At 34.1% G+C, this 22441-nt stretch overlaps 3 protein-coding genes across 3 annotated transcripts; all 3 read right to left on the bottom strand.

The window, feature by feature from the left end:
• Positions 1-2516: 2516 nt before the first annotated feature.
• LOC108003841 (keratin-associated protein 19-2) lies at positions 2517-4988 on the bottom strand. The gene is made up of 4 exons (XM_062082651.1): positions 4273-4988; positions 3750-4174; positions 3165-3348; positions 2517-2879 (listed from the first exon to the last, which is right to left on the bottom strand). Exons 2-4 carry the CDS (start codon positions 3771-3773, stop codon positions 2845-2847), a joined length of 243 nt encoding a protein of 80 aa, XP_061938635.1. The 5' UTR covers positions 3774-4174; positions 4273-4988; the 3' UTR covers positions 2517-2844.
• A 2296-nt stretch (positions 4989-7284) lies between these two features.
• On the bottom strand, positions 7285-13096 carry LOC108003839 (uncharacterized). The gene is made up of 3 exons (XM_062082738.1): positions 12793-13096; positions 9659-9725; positions 7285-9056 (listed from the first exon to the last, which is right to left on the bottom strand). The coding sequence occupies exons 1-3, from the start codon at positions 12808-12810 to the stop codon at positions 7471-7473; spliced, it is 1671 nt and encodes a 556-aa protein (XP_061938722.1). The 5' UTR covers positions 12811-13096; the 3' UTR covers positions 7285-7470.
• A 276-nt stretch (positions 13097-13372) lies between these two features.
• Positions 13373-16074, bottom strand: LOC108003842 (uncharacterized). Its single transcript, XM_017066373.3, has 3 exons — positions 15919-16074; positions 14358-14454; positions 13373-13814 (listed from the first exon to the last, which is right to left on the bottom strand). Exons 1-3 carry the CDS (start codon positions 15931-15933, stop codon positions 13570-13572), a joined length of 357 nt encoding a protein of 118 aa, XP_016921862.1. The 5' UTR covers positions 15934-16074; the 3' UTR covers positions 13373-13569.
• Positions 16075-22441: the final 6367 nt, after the last annotated feature.

Genomic DNA, 22441 nt, shown 5'->3' with positions numbered 1-22441 from the left:
TAATATAAAGATGAAAAGATAAATATCTGCTTTATAAGGAAGTAAATTTGTCATTGAAGAAATTTTGCAGGTTGTTAAAGTCACACTTCAAACCTATTGCGGTTTACTCGCTGCAAAGTAAAAGTATGGACGACCTGAAAAGTCATGGATGACCTCTACATCTGCACATACGGATCACCGCAGATGCATTCTCTCTTAATCGCAATGTTGCCCAATTAAACATTGAATATATTGTATTCAGAAACAGGATTTCACCAATCTCTATTATTTTAATATCTTTCAATATTAAGATTAAATCTATTCGTGATAATTTTATTTATTAAATGCAATATATCGTTTGAAGATTCCTCGATAAGATTGAATCGAGTTTAATGCGTTTGAAAAGGATTTAATAATATCGTTGAGTCGTATTATTATCGATGGTATGATGATTTTTAAAAGAGGAATAAAAAATTTTTCTCTTATTTTGAAGATTGAACGGGGTCGATGATATTTCGACAACTTTAGAGATGATGAATTCGCTTCGTTGTGCAATTGAAGACGTTGAAGATTTCTAAGCAACGAGCAGACCTAACAAGTCTAACCTTGAAAATAAATGTAAATTGACAATTGTTAAATTTTGGTAAAATATAAACGTAAAATATCATTAATGAAATTAAAAATTAATCAAGTTGAACGCTTATTTGAAAAATCTTTATAGAATTTCAACAGGAATCAATCTGAATTTTTTTATAATCACGATTCATATTGGCAATAAGAATATTTACATATTTTATTATGTATTAAATTATATACAAATAATCGCGCATTTAATAATTTTCTATTAATTTTTGTAATTCCTTCCATTTAAAATTTTTTCAAAACACGATCATTTATCGTTCACGCTATTCATCGAAACATCAACGACCAGATTTTACTTTCGATACTTTTGAAACTCCGATTTATTCGTAAATATTATTATATTATATATTATTTCCATTAAGTTAAGTTTAATTTATTACAATAATATTATCATTCGTTTCGTACGTCTCATTTGCCTCGAGGCAAGTTTCGTGTTGTTATTACATTCTACTGTTTCTATTTATGAGATAATCGTATCTCGTATTCAGTTGAGATCGACAATTGGTGAAGGTTGGACACGGAGAGCTCTAAAATTCCAGATAATTTTAATTTAAATAAAATTCTAATTTTCATTCGATTATTTTTATTTTCGATGATTATTTTAGAATCATCTTTGAAATTCATTTTTTCAAAAGATATTAGTATTTTTTTCATAGTTTTTTTACGCAGATCTTGTAGATCTTGACATTTCCAATAGATATTAGATTTTTATATATAATAACTTCAATATCTATCGTACGTATGTAATAAAATGTTAAAATTAATTATTAAAACTTTGAAATGGAATATATAAATATTATTTCACTAAATTTAATGGTCTTTATTCAGTTTTTAATTTATTTATCGGATATTTATTGATTTTTATTCTTAGACATTTCTTGAATCAAAAGTAAATTTCTTGGAGGACTGGAAATTTCGATCGAGATATATTTTTAAAAAATTGTTAAATCCATTCATTTAGTTTTAGAAAGCCATATTATATAAATGAAACAACTAAAAATATTTTCATATCATAATAATTCATTCTCATATAGAATAGTACATCAGATATTGATAATTTTAGCATTGAATATGTTTTTATATAAAATTTAATTATCATTTTTTTAAACGGTTTCGATATTTTGTGTAAATTAATCGAAACAAAAATTATGCTTGGATAACAAAAAAAAATATTAAAGTTTGATAATCCTGCTTCATTAAAATTAAATATCTCTCCTTCGAGAGACAGAGAGATTAAAGTTGCTCATTCGATATCTCTGAAACGAATTAATCGAAAATGGAATTTACGCATATGAATATCTCATTTACTTCTAATTTTTGAAACAAAGATATTCAATAAAAAAATCTGTGTATTTCATTTATAATAGTTTTAACATATGATTGGTAATTACATTAATTTGATTTCTGATTTAGAATCAATAAAAAAAAAGACAACATTTTTGTTTCATTCTCGTACGTCACATTCATTAATGCATTTTCGTAATTTATCATCGATTCATGATTCAATATTATGAAACTACATGGAAATATTGTCTTGAATTTAATATTCCCGGTCACGCAATGTTACGTTATGCATTCGTTTCATTTAAATATCAATGAATATATTTTCATATGAACTTGTAAAGAATTTTTTATTTAATAAATGTTCACTGATACATTTCGAGATGTGAGAAATTATTGTTTCTTGAAGCTTTTTATTAGAACTTTTTTTTTTATATTATTTTAAATGAATAGAATTTTCAGAGACATTGGAAATATAAAAAAAAAAATCGAGAAGAAGAAAATATTTAAAGATTTTTTTTAGAAAGCGAGCTTTCAGAAATTTCATCATTGCTATTCCCAAAAAATATATAACAGAAAAGGTTTATAATGAGAAGATATTTTAAACACGACACTTCCATTAAAATCTAAATTTTATTGATTTGCATCCGTTCAACGAAGATATAAAAATTGAATCAAATATAATCCAAGTTTTCTCGACAAAAAAAAACATCATCGATTTGATATTATATAATAATACGACGAGATAATTTCGAGAATTATCATTCGAATATATGGAGTGAAAAAAATTTCGAGAATATCGTGAAAGTATATGAATATTTTTTTACAATTTTTCTCTTAAAGAAGATTTCGACAGAGCAGAGTCGATAAATCTAAAATTAGGAAAGATGTAAATATATCTTCTTTGGGTATATCGCAGTATCCAAATGATCGCCTTTTCTATTAATAATGATGACCGTAACCATACCCAGGAAAGCCTAAATGGAAAAGTAAATTAAGATAATAAATAACGTCGATGAATGTTTTGTCTAATGATTTATATCTTCTCGTGTGCAACGTCGATGAATATTTTTGTCCATTTTAGAATTTATAATAGATAAAAAATTTATAATTTTTCAGCCCATTTAATAATAATATAAAATTTCATTTCACAATTTATTACATCCAAATGGAAGAAAGTGAAAAAGTTTTGCAAAAAATTCATTGACGTTGAAAGCACTTTTCACGCGTTCTATATTATCTCATGCATTGTATCTCCTTACCGTATCCATAACCGTGCCCGAAAGTACCATAGAACGGATATTTATAAAGGTAAGGATAATAGTATCCACCGTATACACCGTATCCACCGTATCCACCGTATCCACCGTATCCACCGTATCCACCGAGGTATCCTGGTTTCGCAGAAACGATGCCAATGAAGACAGCCAGCAACAGGATCGTGTACTAAAAAAAAGGACATATATCCAATCCTTAAAATATCCATAAATAAATAACAAATCGCCTCATACATATCTTGATCGATCACACTCTTTTGCCATTAAATATATATGAAATTTACAACACGAGCGATTTTTTAAATTTTGAATTTCTGAAAAATTCCAATCGAAAACTTCCACCTTCCGTCTTTTTTCCCAATCTTATGGAAAAGATTGATCATCGAAAAATGAAATACTTAAATAAAAGTGAAACATTGGAAGCATTAAAAGTGTGCATAACGCGTTCGAGGAATAAATTTTATTTCCTCGATTATTTCGTTGAAAAGTTGGTGATGAATCAACGAGGGATGGAACTTAAAACATTTTCTTCTTTCTTACTGCTTTTTTTCTTTTTTTATCATTACTTACAAGTTTCAAGCAAGCCATTATCATCCGTCAGCTGACACTAGCCAGTTAACTCCTGTATGAATTGCACTAATTTTTCCCTTATCTGTCAACAGAGTACCACTGTCTGTCCAACGTTGGTCTCCGTTTCTTTTATAACAAAGGCTGTGGCGTATTCCGCCACAGCCCCCACACTAATTTTTCCCAGCCTTCGTATTGGCTTTCCTCTGTTAACACTAATAGCAAAGACTGGCATTGTTACTCTGGGATTATGCGAATGCAATACGTCATTATGAAAGAAACACCGATGCAACATCCATTTCGGATTGGTCATCGTTTGTGTTCACGTGCTGTGAACCGGCGACCGCCTTGACATCCAAATTCGTCAGCCGCGAGAATCCATGATTTTTCGTCTGAGAAACCCTCCTTTCCTCCATGTTGTATTATATCTGGAAAAGGAAAACAATGTACCGTGAAAAACTTTTCCATTTGCATCGTCCGTTTCCGGTTTCCGTGACAATTTTAATCAGCATCTTATTGAAATTACCATTTCAGAATTTCTTCCTTGTTTGGAGAAATTTCACAGATTCGAGGAGTGATGAATAGTGAACGTATTTGGATCATACTTGAAATTACCATTTTCGTTTTAATTTCAACTTCGAACGGTAAGAACCCCTCTTTTCCTTTCTCAATTTCAAACTTCACGGTCTACTATTTCGTGATCGATATATCATTACACTATTAAGTAGATCGACATATGTAGTTCTTTGGAGTGATTTTAGAAAAGAAAGTAAGATGGACAGAATCGTTTCAATGGATCGATGATTAATACCAGATACAAATATTATCAAAAGTATATAATTTTACTATTCAGAGTGACATTTACATCTTCAATTTGCATCAAATATCATTCCACGTTAGAATTTTTGTAGAAAAATTATTTTCTCCAATTCAATTAATTCATACGTACGATAATAATAAGGTACGATATAAAATATTTCATTCGTTATATAATATTTATAGAAAATATATCTCGTATATAATACATTTTCATACTCAAAATATAAAAATTGATATCGTTCGCATGAAACAAAAGTTTTCCACTCGTCACGAAAAAAAAAAAAAAAAGAAAACAAGATCGAAGAGAATTTTAAACGAATGTTATAAAGTCGAACAATTTAATTATCGTCCGAGCGAGGACAATGCGTGCACGAATGCACGATTCAATGAAAGGAGATGCAATCGTGATCGGAACAGAAGGAAGAAAAGTCGTGTGGTTACGTAATAGGAGCATGGAAGAGGGGATCGTTACAAAATGGTGAAATTACACGGTACAGGTTGCGGGACGAAATCGTGAAAAAAAAAAAAGAAAAAAGAAAAGGAGAGAAAGATGATTGCAACATCATTGGGATCATGGAAAGGATGCGTTTGTCATTAATTGCAGTTAATGTGCGATGCTTGTAAACTGCTCGTCGAGTGTTATGTTACCCAAGATCGTCGTTGAGACGAAAATATTCGCACGGATATCCATTTTTCAAGTTTTTTCCCTTCCTTTTTTGTCGATGAATCATTTTGATCGAAAAAAAGCTTCGTTCCCCAATCTTTTTCTGAGACGATATGCTATATGTTAAATAGTCAGAATTAAAATTTTTATAATAGTCAATCAATATGCAACACCAATTAATTTAAAAATATATATATCTTGGTGGATTAATAAAGTATATATGTGTAATATCTTATTTTTAAAACTGTGAGATGAGATGAGGGAATTAAAAAATCAGATATTAAAAATCAGTTATCGTACGATCGATACACGATATTCTTTCTTTTTTTAATGCCATTTGTAGATTGAACATTGTACATTGAAATAAACGAGCATTGAAAATTTTTTTATCATGAATTATGTTATATAAATAATTACGATAAATGTAATTATTTATATCAGAATTCGTATGGACTAAATTAGAATTTCAATTTCGAATACATAGTGTGATATAGTGTATAAATTATTCATCGATGATTCGAATAAAATACGCAACCATCTTTAATAAAATAATGATGCAATTGAATCACACGATGAATAATTATTTTATCTTTCTAATATATAAAAGTTGCACGATTCTAATTATCTTCTCATTTTATTCTTATCATGTGCAATTAAATATACTTTGTAACATTTAATATTCCAATATATAATTCCTATGCATTTTAATATTTGTTCTCAGTTTATAATTTATACTATCATATAATTGTACGATAATTGTAACGTTGCATATATAAATTCTAATTAGCGATGGGAAGAAGTGAACTCAACTTTTTATCAGTAGTTCAAAAAAAAAAAAAAATAATAATAATAATAATACTTTTTTAATTTTAACTTCATTACACTTCCAAGTTGATTCGAAACATTTACAAATGGTATATTTGATAACTTTCTTTTCATAATATCGAAGTCGAGTGAAATCGTCATCTTTTTAGTTTGAAACCAGCTTGCATAATCCTTACTGTTTGAAAGCATGAAAAAAATCATCTCGCGAGTAATAATTAAATTCCATCCAGTAAACCTTCCATATTGAACCTCAAATGAGCACGATATCAAACTTAATCCCATCGCTAATTACAAGGTTTTATGTATATTACTGATAATATGCGTATTAATAAAGCCTATTTTCCCGGATTGGAAACCTGTTCGAACAACTAATAATGTAATGTATGTAAAATTTGTTCCGTTCCAAAGCGATTTCTAATGATAAACGCGCCTCGCCTCGATCATCGTTTCGAAAACATATAAAATCTAATTCCGCTAGTTACGTGATCCTTCCTTCCCTCCTCTCCCATTTTCATCGGTGCTGCTATTTCTCCAGAATATGCGATCGACATCGAAGGTCTTTCCGCGTATTACGTATATCTCACTTACGTCCTCACCTTGAACAAGTATCGATAGATCGATTTTTATTGCGTTGTTACCGTTCTCCAAAGAGCGATCGAGATATATTCGAGATAACGATACATATTTTGACAGATTTCTCTCCAAAACGGCAACGTCAATTCATCTCTCAATCTTCTTTGGTAGTTGCATTTTATGAGCATAGGATTTTAGGATCAGTGTCGTCCCCGCGAATCGATCGAAAATGGCGTGTGCGAATTTTTCTTGGGGAAGGCCAGGAAAATTATTAGACCGTGATAGTTGGCATGCGTGATAGCCACGCCGCTCCGTGTAATTGCAGGATAAGGCCAACTAGAACTATGGGAACTTTTTTTGTATATCATCGACCATGGGAACATTTCTTCTTTGGTTACGTTGGCGCGTGTCGTTTCGATGATATAAGTCGATAAGTTGTCGGATAAGTCGTCAAAACTTTTTTTTTCAATTAACAACTGTTTCCGTTGATGACGTGAATCGATCACAATTAAAATCCTCGTGGAATTTGGCATTTTCCACTTTTACGATCTTCCTTCATTAACTTAAAGATTACCATGCATTAGAATGTTTTGAAAGTAAAATAACTTTGATTACTCTTGAATGTAGTAACGTGTAAAGGTGAATGATAATCTCTTCTTTTGGATAGATGGTTTATTTAGATTATTTAGATATAGGTTCATCTATTTTTTTTTTAAAGGAAATTACCAGGAAAGAAAGAAGATACAATACGTACAAATGATAGGACAAATAATAGCAATATATCTTTTTTCCCTTATATTAAATTAATCACTTAAATTAATCGGTAGTTACAGTCCACTACTATTACATCACTATTCGATCCTTGGCTACTTTGCTGCTCTCTTTGGTAACGAATCCAGAGCGTTTTTTGTATCCTCTTGAAGGCGAAGATCGACTCCTTTCCGAAGATTTAATCTCGGACAACATTTCAGTCTCGCTGTTAGAAGCTGATGCCTCAGAGTTTTCGTTGACAGTCTTTTCTGCGGGCTTCTCAGTCGTCGTCGCGGGTCGATGGTCGTAATGATGATATCCATATGGGGGATGCCAATGAACCGATGGAAAGTGATGATAAAAATTCAAATAAGGGACGGATTTGATCCCCGAGAATAGGTGATCGTGGAATCCATGTCCGAAACGATGTCCACCGAAGAATGGCACCGTGAGAGGATAACCGTGCAAATTGAAACCCCCGTAATGAGGGCCGTAATAAGGATATGGCGGATATCCAAATGGCGGATATCCGTGATACGTGGCATTGTTACCTCGTCCATTTTCTGGTGTAACGATTTGTTCGGAATTTTCTTGATTATCAGCCGGATTCTGCGGCGGTTGAACAGGTCTTCCGTAGAAATTTGGATAGAATGGTCGTTGGTGAGGACCGAACCTAGGATGGTGATAAAATGGTGGACCGTATGGTTGTGGACCGGTTCCATTGCCATCACTTTGTGTCTCTTTGTTGTTGTATCCCGAGTGAAAAGTGTCGTTGTAGGGGCGGGGATAGAATCCAGGAAATCCGTGATAGAAAGCGTCGTGATATGGAGGTAAACCATAATGGAAACGAGGGCCGTAATCGTATCCCCCTAACGCAGTTTGAACTTGATTCTGATCTTCCAATCTAGATGGATCGCTTTCATCTCGCCCATCAGTCACGTATCGATCCTCACTTTCCACGGGCCTCTCGCGAGGATATAACTCTGGGTACCCTTGAAAACCAGGTGTATAATAAGAATTATGAAAGGAGCCACGATAATTGAGATTATACGGTCTTCGAGTTATCCTGGCAATCTGATTAATATTCTCGTTTTCATCCGTGTTAATCTCTTGTTCGGGCGTTGTCGAATGTTGTCCAGGATCGACAGGTCTCTGAGTCGAGAGACGATGATAGTGAAGATCCGCTAATCGGGCATAGTGATTTGAATTAGACAATGGATCGACGGGTTCGGGTTTGTATCTGAATCCAGGAGAAGGATAATGGAGAGGAGGTGGATTAACGTCTTCGTTGACAGAATTTTCTTTGGTATTGATCATATTAAGGTTTCCAGGTGTGTTCACCTTGTTGTAAGGAATTCTTGAATTCACGGCGAATTCGTACGGTTTATAGGAGGATACCGATTCGTGATATTTTGAATAACGTGGAGGATTTGTCACGTAAGGATTCTGGAATACTGTTTCTTCGTTTGAAGAAGATCGAGGGTAGCGACTGAAAGAGGCATTCGATGGGGTCTCCGATCCTTCTGACTGATTGGTGGCGATCTCCAACGATGGCTGCGCATCTTGAATTCTTTTCAGAAGGTTACCGCTCGATTGGTTCACAGGTAAGTCTTCGCTGAGCAAAGTCGTCGATAGGACCGAGGCGATGTTTCTGGCGAAAGACGTCAGCACTTCGGCACCTATTTCGCAATAAAAAGTGGTTTTTAAGCGTTATAATCGCTTTAATATCGTTCTGCTATAACTCGATATTTGAATAGAGGAACTTTTTAAATATTTTTTAAGATAACTCTTTAAATTCTTTTTAAGATACTTTCAAAAACTAAATCTAATTTCAATATATTTTCATAATTAAAAATTAATTTAAAATAAACTGTAAATTTCTTCCAATTATATTTTTACATTTATTATACTTTTATTTTTAACAAATTTTTGCAGATTTTCTAAAAAATAAATGGAAAAAAAATTATCTTTGGCAAAATCTAACATTGCTAGTAAATTATCATGGAATTTTTAATTTAATCCTTAATAAAAAGATAGAAATGGAAGGTCTAATGAAAATAAAATTGAAACATTCATTCATAGATATACAGGTTGAATTTTTCTTCGTTAATTTCGATTTAAACTTTTGCAATCTCTCGCATTCAACAAGAAAATAATCGATCGCATTTGTTTCGCAGAATTTTCCCTTCTAAAAATAATCTCCATTGTTCTAAAAGTGGTTCAAGGGTGTGCACGGTGATCGTTAAAAGCGATTTCCCAGAACGAATAACAATCGACTTACTTAGACCATTTTTCGCCGCGTGCACGTAGTCCTGAAGGATCCATGGGCTCGTCAACACCACAACGATCTGCAACAAGAAGCGAAATAGATAACTTTCTTTCTTTCCAGATCCAGGAAAATCCTAGCTTCCCTTCTCAACTGCGTAACAGGGAGGAATAATGATGGGCTCGTGATGACGCGCCCGGTAATTTACCGCAATACGACGTTTTATTCGTGATTGTGCAATGGATAAAACGTACACGCACAAACAGTGAAGATACTACGCACTGTTTCCTACATGGCACAGTTATTTACCACTATATTGCCGATTGTGTAAATTTTGCGAGCGAACAATTGAGTTGAGACGGAAGAATCTGGGTTTCGAAATGTTTCTGAATTGAAAAATCAGAATTGTCCTATTCCTTAAGGATTAATCTAGATTTAAGAGTCGTAAAATTATCCTTGGATTCTTTTTAATTCTTAAGAAACTTTCGAATCGAGGAATTGAAACTTTTCGAATTTAATTTTGATTTAATTTTTCACTTAATAAGATTTTGATATACATTGAAAAATTGGAATTTTCTTTTTTTCTAGGTTAATTTAGTTAGTCTTGACTTGAGTTATGGGATTAGATTTGAGTACGCTTGTATTAAAAATTTTATCGAGTTTGGATTATCCAATTTTCAAGTGTATGCATCTTTCTCTCATTTTTCTCTCCATTCGTGTTATTTACATATATTTACAATTCACGATCGTAAATAACTATGAAAATGACGAGTACTCACATTCTTTCACGTTTTATTTACACATTGTAACGTTCTCGTAATAGAAATTCATCGATGTATTTCTTCATTACTTCTCACGGTATTCGTTATCGAGGCTTGAAATGCTTGACGAATCAATCAATCGCGGCAAACTTCTATTACTTCCTGAAATCTGTGGTATTGATGAGAACAAAAGTCGAGTAATCGAGAAAATAATCGATTATATAAGATTGATTTCGAAATATGCGCATGAAAGAAAGAAAGAAAATGGATTGTTATTATTGTATATCACTCGTCGCGGTTCGTATATAAGAAAATAACTTTGGTCTATTGTTATTTAGATTCATTTTTTTATTCTAATAAATTAAAATAATTTTCAGGAACTAGAAAATATTTTTTTCTTTTTTTTTTTTTAACCATACCGTAAATTTTTTTTCTTTCCTGAAAATATTCGCGCGTATAAATAGATCGAATAATTTTCAATCGTCAGTTTGAAAGATTTAATTATGTAAAAACTGGAGCATTGGAAATTTTTCAAATAAACGCATCGGTCCATTTCAATTCGATTTCTTTAACACTTATTTATAATTTGAAAATTCCTTTTTCCATCATCTTCTTCTGAGCTACATCGTTAAACATTTTATTCATTATTTAATCACCTATATTTAAACAAAAATTTTTCCTTCCCATTGTAATTCACACTTTCACACTTCTTTCATCATTCTTCTAAACAAAATGATTAGTTAATTGACTATTGAAATAGAAATTTATACAGGAAAAGTAGTTACAAGTAGTTAAAGTAGATTACGCAAACGAGCAATATCATATAAATCTATTCGACACGTACCAATTGGCAGTAACTAAAATTACATCCCGTTTCATTCATGGTTTATTCATTGATGTGGTTAATTTCTACGGTCGTAATAAAGCGCACGTGATCACTCACGATTTATACCCTCACCATGTACACCTCATGAATGGTCACTATCGCGATTTAAACTGTAATAGAGTCCAAGAATATTTTTCTCGCTTACATGAAATTTTTCAATAAAAGAAAAACGATCGATTTCCATTCAATCGAAATCGATGAAATATTCATTCAAGAAATGCGAATATATTAATTTTCATTAATTGAATTAACACGCGTTTGTTTCTCTTTAATTAAATGCCTGAGAAAATAATAAAAAACGATCTTGCGCACAATTAACCTCTTCTCGTTTTCATCTTTCTATCGATAACGAAGATTTCATAGAATTCTTTCAAGATATATTTACAATTAATTGCATTGAATTCAAGTAGAACGCGTTCCCAGAACACGAATCATATATATATACACACACACACTGTATCATATTGTTCCTCTCGGATCGTAATTAGCACGATTATGCAACGTTTAATCCTTTCTTTGCGCAAGGACATGCACTTGCGAATATGCACAGGCGAGAATCGCACGGCGGATGGGTCGTGGAAGATGGATTCATTAAAATTTATCCGACATGTGTACGTGTGACGACAACTGGTTGTCCTGCAGTTTGCAAATCGTAATAAATTATCGAGATTACGTAAATGCAATGTGTGCAATTGCCAGATATTTGTATTTTATAATTAATCTGAATGTTGAGATGATTTGTATAAAAGTTCCTTTCTTTTGTCTGAGAAGATATATGTATTGATAATTTCAATTGATCGAAACGATTGAAAGGGTATTTTTAAATAACAAAAATAAAAATTTATAAATGGAATAATTATTTTAGGATAGCATCAAAATTTAAAAAAAAAACGTAGGCTTACAAAAGTATACTAACAAATTTTAAATTTGAGGTATGGAAATTGTACAACATTAACGCGTCGATCAAATCTTTCTCTAGATTAACTGCAATAAGAAAATTGAATAATAATAATTCGTAAACATAAACTGGACAAAAAGTTGAAGAAGTTTCGTCGGCATCTTTTAGATTTATTACACAACCTTAGGATTCTCTGCACTGTAACGAACGCGATGCACCGTGTGTCAATTCTTAATGATTATTAATGATCGATGATATTCATTTTTCACACAAAGTATCTTTAAGAACCACGATACTCGATATTCAAATATACATAGTGTATAATACGAACTGACAATTTAAACAAACTAATATTGAAAAAAGAGCAAATTGATTATATAAAATTGGCCTAAGGGCATCGTTAGAGGCGAACGGAACGAAAATTAATTTTCTCGATTCACGTTTGAAAAAGTAGACCTGTTACCACACACTGGTCATCAATGTTGCACGAATATCATCTTCGTGATTGCGAAACGTTTTTTTTTCTTTTTTCTCTTTTTTTTCTTTTCTTTTTTTTTTTTTCTCTCGCCAGCGAGGATCGTATTAGCGTATCCAATATACTCACGTGCAGAGGGTAATGCATCGTGCGTGCAGCTCGTGACGACTAACAGGCACACACCGTGCCCGATGTCATTTATACTTTCTCTCCATAAACGCTTTTTGCCCTAATTCAATTGATATAAGACCGATCAATTTTGCATATTTCATGCGTGAACGATATTACTATATCATTTCTTTATGCAATAATAATTAATATATATATATATCGATGAGAGATGGATTACTTTCTTGTAAGCTCGACGATACAAGGGTGTATTTTATCTTACAATCGATGTGGAAATAGCCGATCGATTTATCGTTTAACGTAATTTATATAATTTTTAATTCGTTATTTTATTCTTGAGTAATACGAGAAAGGATAAATTTAAAATAATATTTCTGAATACAATTATAGTATACGCTGCGGAAATGCCAGTACCTGATTCACTTCGTAGAAAACTGTTGATCGAACATTCGAATAATAACTTGTCATGGTATGCTTATTATTCTCATTTGTAATGTACAGTGATTGAGCAAACATAATTGAATAGAGTAACCTACCCTATATACATGTACGAAATAAATTGTAAAGTAAAAGCGAAAAATATTTAAAAATATCTGTTTAATGGTAAATATTATTTGAAAATTGCTTTTAAATCAATTTTCATGACTTTTAATCACATATAATTATACGTGACAATAAATATAATGGAATTCTTGGAATGCGTCGTGAAAGTATTGAACAAATAAGAATGGAATTTTTATATCTTTTATCGCTAACTTATTTTGTAACTAATTATTTTTAATATCCTATGTGGCTGATCGTGCCCACAACACCAGGTGCAACAACACTTGGAACGTTATAAATCTGCACGGGTGGATGCACTCCCGCTAATCTTGTTGCCCTAAAATTTGGAGTGATGACCACTGGTTGTGCATTTTTGAATCCATTTAATTGTCGCGCCACCTGAAGAGAATTAAATTGTTGCCCCATGAATCCTGGATACTTTGCTACCATGCCAGTTATACTTCCGTAGGGAATGCCACCTGAAAATAATAAAAAATAGAATAGAAAAAATGAAACGAAAGAATAGTAATAAAAATTTTATCGATGTTAATTACAAGGTACGTATTATTTTATATTTATTTAACTTTATTATTTTTCTAGGGATAACTAAGGAGCATCGATATCGTTTACTCAGTCGTTGAAGTCTCCAGTCTTCGATGCATTGAAATCTTCATGGATTATCAATCACACGTTTAAAAAATATAGTAAAATTTATTTTTATAATTTAATATTATTTTATTATCGTCATTTCAAAATGTAAGATTTTTTTTATTTCGTTTCACGATTTAATATTTGAAAGGAACTTGTATGAAATATTCACGAACTTCAGTGTCGTCCTCTGTTGCGATTTAATCGAATATAAAAAAATAATGATTGAAATGTCATGAAAATTTTCATGAAAATTAATCTATGTATTTAAAAATATAAAAAAAAAAGAGATAATGGAATTGCTATTACTGACACAAATTATTATTTTTTTTTTTACAGATTTAAATGAAAGGAAAATGGACAAACTGACTTACCATACGCCAATCCATTCACCATTTCCACGATTCCTGCGCTGTCTGGTGCGACTGTCGATAAGTTCAGCAAACCAACGACAGTCAACAGCAAAATGGTCTGTAAACAATTAATTATCATCTTAAAAGTAAAATATGATATTTCTTTCAAATGTTTCTCCTGCTCGATATGATATATTTTTGAAGCGGAAAATATTTTATTTTTTTCTTTTATATTTACTTTCAATCAGATATCATGTATAAAGATATCCATCTTCCCATATTTTTATTGAAACAATGTTCAATTCGTTGATGTAAGAGAATTTAATCAGATATCAGATACTTAATTAAAAAATTAATTAAAGATTAACAGTCAGCTTATTATCTTCCAAATCGTAATTTCACAATGGCGGACAAAGTTAATGGCAACAAATGACAATCGACGATAGAAAGTGTGCCATTATTTGCATGTCAATTTTTTGCCTCGTTTCATTTTACCATAAACAGAACATTTCATAGACATTAGAACTTAGAAATCTAGCGAAACGTTAAAATAAACATGTTCGAAACATTAACCGCTAGATGTTAATCGTTCTCACTTTCTCTTGACATTTTATTTTTATTCGAAAAAAAAAAAAGGAAAAAAAATGAGCGACAACAACAAACTCTATGCAACCTCTCATTTGAATGCACCGTTTTAAGTACGGATCACTTTTATTTCAGCACACGTATCCGTATTTTCTGTGTGCCGAATCGTAAAACAAGAACGAAACTCGAGTACAAACTCGAAGATTGAATTATAGACACGGCATAAGGTTTCTGTTGGCCAATCCAAACTCAATATTTCGTTTCCACGATTTTCGTCACTGAAAATTTCCCCCCTCTTCCGCCTTTTTTCCTTTTTAATTTATATCTCGATCGAATAGAAATTTGAACCGACAAGTGAAAAATGAATAAATGGAAATTAGATACTTGAAAAATTTGATTCGAATAATAATTTTAATTCAATTTGAGAAGTTCGAACATAAAGTTTATTGAACATGCTTACGGCGTTCAAGAAACATATGGACCTTGGAGGGACACAATCACCTCTCACGATGTTAGTCACGCGACTCGTATTACTCGCTCATGCTTCGACTATTTTCTCTTTTTCGTTCTAGTTAAATATATTAATAAAGTCCATTTCTATTTGTCACGCGAGAAACGTCTATCTTTGTGTTTTAATATCGTTCAACCGTTCAACCAATATTTGCCAAAATTATACATTTCTTCTTTTTCAATCTATTATTATTAGAATTAATTTAATTTATCGATCAAATATCTTAGACATTTTATTAGACAATTTGATTTAGAATATAATCTTTTTGTTCCATTGTTTTTTCATTTATCTTTCATTCTTTTATCTTTTTAGAAATACACTTCATTGGCACATCACTGAAGAAACATTTTATATATTTTTCATAAGATACGAAGTTATCCTTAATTAGCACCACTAGAATAGAAATTCAAGAAATAATACAATAGTTTTTCTTTCCTTTTTTTTCTTTTTCTATTTTTACACAAAACATACGAAGAGTCGACGTACCTTTAAAAAAGGCATAATGACCTTTTGGCAGCCGCGTGGCAAGAGACAAGAAGGAAACTAAAGTACTAAAGTAAAGATCGAATTATATACGGGGCTCGGCCTCGCAGTTGGCCAATCAAACACTTGTATTCCCTTTCAGTATCGAGTTATTCATCGATGTAGGATTTTATTAGAATGCAGCGCGTTCTGGAAATAGAGGATATCGTCCACCTTAACCTTGGTTGAATATATCCACATACCGTTCACATTGATTCCACCAATAAGGAATAAGGTAAACGCACTGCAATTTCTATTTGAGAAAATCTTATAATTCGAAAGTTCGATCTGGTTGAGAGATATTTTTAAAAATTGCTCAATCCAATAACAAATAAAAAAAAAATTAACCAATAGTTGAAAATATTAATAATTGAAGATGCACAATTTACGATTAACGAAGCGTTTAAAAAATACGTAGTTATAACACATTAATTAATTAATTGCATCGCCTACATAATTTTCTAGCCGTAAGAGTATTCAGACCGTGAAGTTCATAAGTATATCTACTTAAATAAAATCATTATTTCAGAAGCATTGTGTGATTAATAAAATGGTATGAATCATTGTATCGAGCCGACATAATATATCATTAAGTTCAAATGTATTATTATTCATCGTAAAATTATCGATGAATCATTTTTACCAAGTCTGATGGAGTACAATGAACGAAAGAATGATTGATAAATCGCACTCGTTGAATTTCATGGAGGAATCATGATAATCTATTCTAGAAAATTAGATCAAGGATATCCAGGTTGGAAACAAGGATTGAAATTATATAACGAGGATAATAAATTATTGATATTTTTGATTATGATTAATTATCGTACAAAAATAAATTAATCAATTGGAAATTGAAACATATAAGGAATTTTTTTTCAAAAAAATATTTTATTTCTCGTGCAATATATTTATTTTCATTGAATTGGTTTTATTTATATACACGATTGAACAGATATATAATTTTATTCATTAACAAAAATATCTATCTATTTTTATTATTAAAATTGATATATAAAAATTGATAAAATTTATTGGATTTATTTCAAAAATAGTTAAAATTATTAAGAAATATTATCGAAGCATCAAATCTAGATCGATAAATTATTTGATTTTTTTTTATTTCTGTCTTTGTTCCATAAACTTATTAAGTTTATTCGATTCGATTTCCATGCATTTCACATTATAATTTTTTTCTCAATCGTACACCAATTTTAAAAATAATTTTTTTTATAATTAATAATTCGAAATAATTTTTTTTATAATAATATTTCAGAGCAAATCATCCAGATCTGAAACGAATCATTATCGTAAGAAACTCATATTCATTCTAAAATAAAATTCGTTTCAAATTTTTATGACACATATCATACAAAACTCTCTCAAAACATCAATTTAATGAAAGAAAGTTTTAATAAAAATCCATAATGAATCTGACATCCTCTCAACAATCTCATCAATCTCTTTCCAATCAATTTCTTCTAATTTTTATAAATATTGTCTCATCAAAATAACGGCAGTTCCACTTTCAATTTTTCTTTCTCCTCTCTAAAAAAAAAGAATATCATAAACTAAATATAAAATATAAAATCCTATCTTAAAAATCATAATTCTCCGATATCCAAGAAGCCGAAGAGACAATTTCACTTGACCCTTGCTCGGTCATCTGAACAGTTCCATTCTGAGGCGTAAAATTCGAATCTGATGCACTTTCAAATTCATCCTCGTTGTCAGATTTATCAAAATCGCTCAATGAATCTATCCTCCCGTCCCTGAAGTCAAACCTGTCATTTTTGACTAATGGAAACATCGACTCGACTCCTTCCTTATTCTCCTTCGTCTTTCCATCGGTATCATTCTTCGATCCCTCTCCAACGGTATCATTCTTCACATCTTGGCTCTTTGGATCTTCTTTCTTTATATTAACGTCAACCTTCTCAGAACATTCTTGTTTTTTCACGCTCTTCACAGAAGACAGCTCCCGATCCCCCTTGTCCTTTGTCTCGTTCGCTATTTCATTCGCTCGACTCCTCTTCTTTCCTTTGAAACGATGCCCCACTGCTCCAGTTTTACTCCTCAAGGTGTTCACATCGTTCACGCCGTTGACAGGTTTATTCAGAACCTGGTTAGAACCTCCGTTCCCCTTAACATCTTTATCCGATTTCTGATTTCTCCCGCGAGCTATTCTAGGCGCTGACGCGGTGCTCATCGAAGAAATAGATTTTGTTGATTTCTGCCTTCGACGAGCTCGATCGGCTTTAGTGACAGTCTTCATCGTGGTTTCCACGGTAGGGATAACAATCTTGGACAACGGCCTCCGTCTTTTCTTGCTCCCTTGTTTCGTGGAATTCTCGTTTCCCCGACTCTTGATCACAGTTATTCCAGATCCGGGATCGCTCGAGTTTCTACTTTCGAAAAATGCACCAGCAGAATTAATTACAGTTTTCGATTTTTCCTTGTTCTTAGTCTTCCTACTTGGGGCCAAGGTCACGTTCTCAGGGACGATCACTCCTTCAGAAATCCCTCGAGGTTTAGTCATCCCGACTATCTTTTCTATAGAAGAATCGTTTTCCTCTTTCTTCCTTTCCTCTTCAGAATCATCTTCAAGGATCTTCTTGATCGATCTACTAATTTCTTCCGCGTTCGTCGTTCGATTACTCGCAGATCCCTTGTCCGAAGGTAATCTCACGTTCTCGGCGCTGTATCTGCTACTATATTTCACTATCGGTTGATTCTCGCTACTGCTTCCTGCGTTGTCGGAATACAGCCTGTCCCTACTGTGATCCCAAAATCGATATCTTCCGCGAGGATAAATGTTTCTTCTGCGTGTCGTTGCAGAAATCTTTTCTTCCTCGTCGTCATTGTCGTCGTCGTCGAACCTCCTCATAAACCCTTTGCCTTTCCTCCCCTCTTTTCTTCTCCTTTCTTCTCTCGCCAAACGTTCTCTTCTTTCCCACGGATACTCGTATTCCCCGTTCGATTTGCCACGATTACGCTTCTTCCTTCGTTCATTCTCTTTGTCTCTGTACCAAGGAAACACGTATCCCTCTTTCTCTTCCCCGCTTCCTTCAGTTTCCTCTGAGCTTCTCCTTGGATTCGATCTCTTGTAATCGGGGAACGGAGGGTGGAAGAAGGCTGGCTTGTTCACGCGTGGTCCGAGATCCCGGTATTTCTCATCCTCGAAATTCTCCGCAGGAGAGGATGGCCTTGACGCGTAGCTGAAGAACGTTCGATCCTCTTCCGAAACACTTTCCTTGGACGGGGCGCTGTTTTCTTCCGATGATTCTGTGCTCGATTCGAGTTTCGTCACCGTCTCTTCTCTCTCTGACGATTCTTCGTTGGAGAAGAGTGAAGGAGGGAAAGTGTTCGAGGTATCCTCTTTTCCCTTCTCGTTCCCTGTTCCGTTAAAATTCATCCCAAACTCGTTGGAATTATTGAACGAATACGGCATTTTGAAGTCCTCGGAAGACGAGTCTAAGTATTTCGAAGGATCGGTCTCTGAGAAACTTTTTAACTTGAAAAAACTCGAGGATGTCGATGTTTGCGGGCTCAACGTGGTCATTGTTTCATCTTCGTTCACGTTCTCGTAGACGGCATAACCATTTTTCGTTTCGTTCGCGGTTTGCTCGCTTGAATTGTTGATCGAATCTCGTTTAGAATGATCGAGACTTTCAGAGATATTCGCACGATCATTTTTAGCATTTTTAGCGTCGATCGAGTACGGTGCCTCACGGCTTTCTTTTGCGATTTCTTGATTATCAAATTCAACGATCTTTTCTGTGCTCGTTGTCGCTTCTCTCGAATTGATTTTATTGTTTAAATTCGAGGAAGAATTTTCTGTTAGAATTTCGTTCGGAGGAATTCTTTTTCTAATATAATTATATCTTGGCTCTCTTCGTCTACCGTCCACCATCTTCGTTTTATTCCCAAATTTTCCAACTCTCCTTATTTCACCTTTTGGTTTCGAATATCTTATCCTGTCGTTGATCGTGTACACGATTTTCTGTGGTTTTTCTCTATCGTTATTTCTTGTAGGCTTTCTCCTCGAATCGCTCGAAACTACAGTACCTAAATTCGTCGAATCCTGATCATTTCGATTGGTTAAATTTGGTCTCGAATAATAATTCTCCTTCGAACTTAACGTTTCCGTTTCATCTTCTCTAAATTTCTCTTCACTAGCATCCGTCAAATCTCTTTTATAAATACGAATCTTCCGTTTCACAGTTCTAATCACAGGTTTATACATTTGAACTCTCGGCCTACCCTTCTGCGGAGCTCTAATCCTCTTGTAACCTCTCTGTCTGTTTCGATATTTAGGAATCATCGATTCTTTATTATTCCTCGCATCATTGAAATTATTCGAACGATGCTCGACCGGATTCGTGAACCCGCCATTCTTCTCTTTTCTCTTACGATTTGCCGAACTTTTCGCGGAAGAATTCGTCTTTACATTGTCGTTCTTTACATCGTCATCGATCGTAGTAATCTCATCCTGGGATGTTCCAGGGATCGTGGTCACCTCGTAGACTTGATACGAATTAGCCAAATTTTTAATCGTACCCATCACATCCTCGTAAACTTGATTTTGATAAGGTGTGTACAACGACGATATCTTACTTGCAGAGGCGACAGCACGGTTTCTCTCGGTTTTCTTCCCCATTCCAGGTCGAACATTAATAGAAGAACCTTTCGTGTATTCGATTCTCGACGACTGAGCCGAATAATCCCGAGGTCTCTTCCTGGTTCCTCCTCTTGGATAACCATTGTAACGAGTTCGTGCTCTCTTCAGATTTTTAGAAGTGGTGTAACCTTGTTTTCGAGGTTGACGATAATTCTCCGGCCTCCTGGACGGTTTCTGTATCACGAACTCGTCGTTCTCCTTGGGGAACATCATGATCCTCGATGCAAATTGCTTGGGATCTATCTCGGCCACAGGGACCGGATCCTCCACTTCCTTCTCCAAGAACAACGGATTGTCGAACGGATTTTCGTCGAAGTATTTCGACTTGAAGCAGTCGAGCTTGTCCCCTAAGCCTCTGAGGCGAGGAAGATTTTCCTCGATTCCTCTATCCGCCACTGGCTCTTCCTTCTTCGGTGGAACGTTCAGGTTGGCCTCTATCTCGTCGCAGTGTTTATAATTATCCCTCGAATTGTAAAATTCCATTGCCCCGTACGTTTTCGTGGGTATTCTCTTAGGATCTATCGCGTATTTCAGTGCAGACGCAATTGGTATTTGTTCGTTCTTGTAGAAAGGATATTTCTCTTCGTCCAAAGTCGCTTCCGTGATCGCAACGTCGTCGTTGTCATCCTCTGTCAATTCTTCCACGTAATCAAATTCTGGAACCTCGACTTCGACCTCTACCTTCTCTTCGTTAGCCTGTTGTTTGCCACTTTCTTCGTTGAAACGAGCGTTTATTTCTTCGTCCACAACATCTTCTACCACTTTCGGAGCTTTGTCCAGTAATTCCGCATGCTCTTTTAATTCGTCTCTTATTTTAGACGTTTCGTTTAATAGTTCCTCATCCTTGGACATTCCGTCTAACAATTCTCGACGTTCCCTTAATCCATCCTTCACAGATAGATTCTTAGACTCGTCGTCCAATGGTTTGAGTTTGACTTTCGTCGCCCTGGATTCTCCTCCATTGAATCGAAAATTCGTGTTTCCCTGCAACGATTCGTTGGGCGTATTCGACTCATCAACTTCCATCTCAAAATTCTTCTTTCCCCTCATCAATTCGGTCGCTTTTCCTTTCTTCCTTTCATCGTCATACATCAATGCCCTCGAATCACCTTTCCTCCCATCCACGCCTTCCCCCCTCGCACCGCTTTCTCTTTCCACGGCACGCGACCCTTCCCCGTCGTCGTGTCTCGATTTCTTCTCTTCTGCCCGCGATTTATTCAGAGCAGGCCCCACTCCCAGTCCAACCAGTGGAATCACTTTCTGCGGCCAATTTCTCTCGTTCCAACTATTTTTCCCTCCTCGTTCTATTTCACCCCGATTCGACACGCCGTCACTCGCCATCGATCCGCCTTTCACAACGATACCAATTTCGTCATCCCCTTCTTCTGTTGATCTTCTTTCCCGCCTTTTTCCACGCATTCCACCGCCACCATTTTGACTCGACACCTGGCCAAGGTGTCTCGCTTTCGAGTTTTTCGCGCGCCCCGACCTGTTTCCGTCACGACTCGCGTAATTTATCCATTCTTTGCGCCAGATCGGATCGTTTCGTAACGACGGAACGATTCGCGCCAAATCGAACGGGTTTCCTTTTCGATCGGACGGAAATCGTTGTGGCGAATCGTCGTAGATTCGTGTTTTGAGATTTTTGGAGGAGAAGGTGCGAGGAAACGGGCTCCAGTCGACGTGTTTGGCGTTGATCTCGTGTCGATTTCGCGAATCGAAATCGTAGTAACGATTTTTGGGTATTTTTTGAGGGGAAAGTGGAGGTCTTGTTTCTTTCATCTTGTCGTTCGATGGAAAAAGAAG

This window comes from Apis cerana, linkage group LG12, assembly GCF_029169275.1.
Source record: "Apis cerana isolate GH-2021 linkage group LG12, AcerK_1.0, whole genome shotgun sequence".
NCBI lineage: Eukaryota > Metazoa > Arthropoda > Insecta > Hymenoptera > Apidae > Apis > Apis cerana.
Note: the sequence above shows the minus strand (reverse complement) of the source record. Positions and strands in the feature narration are given on the sequence as shown.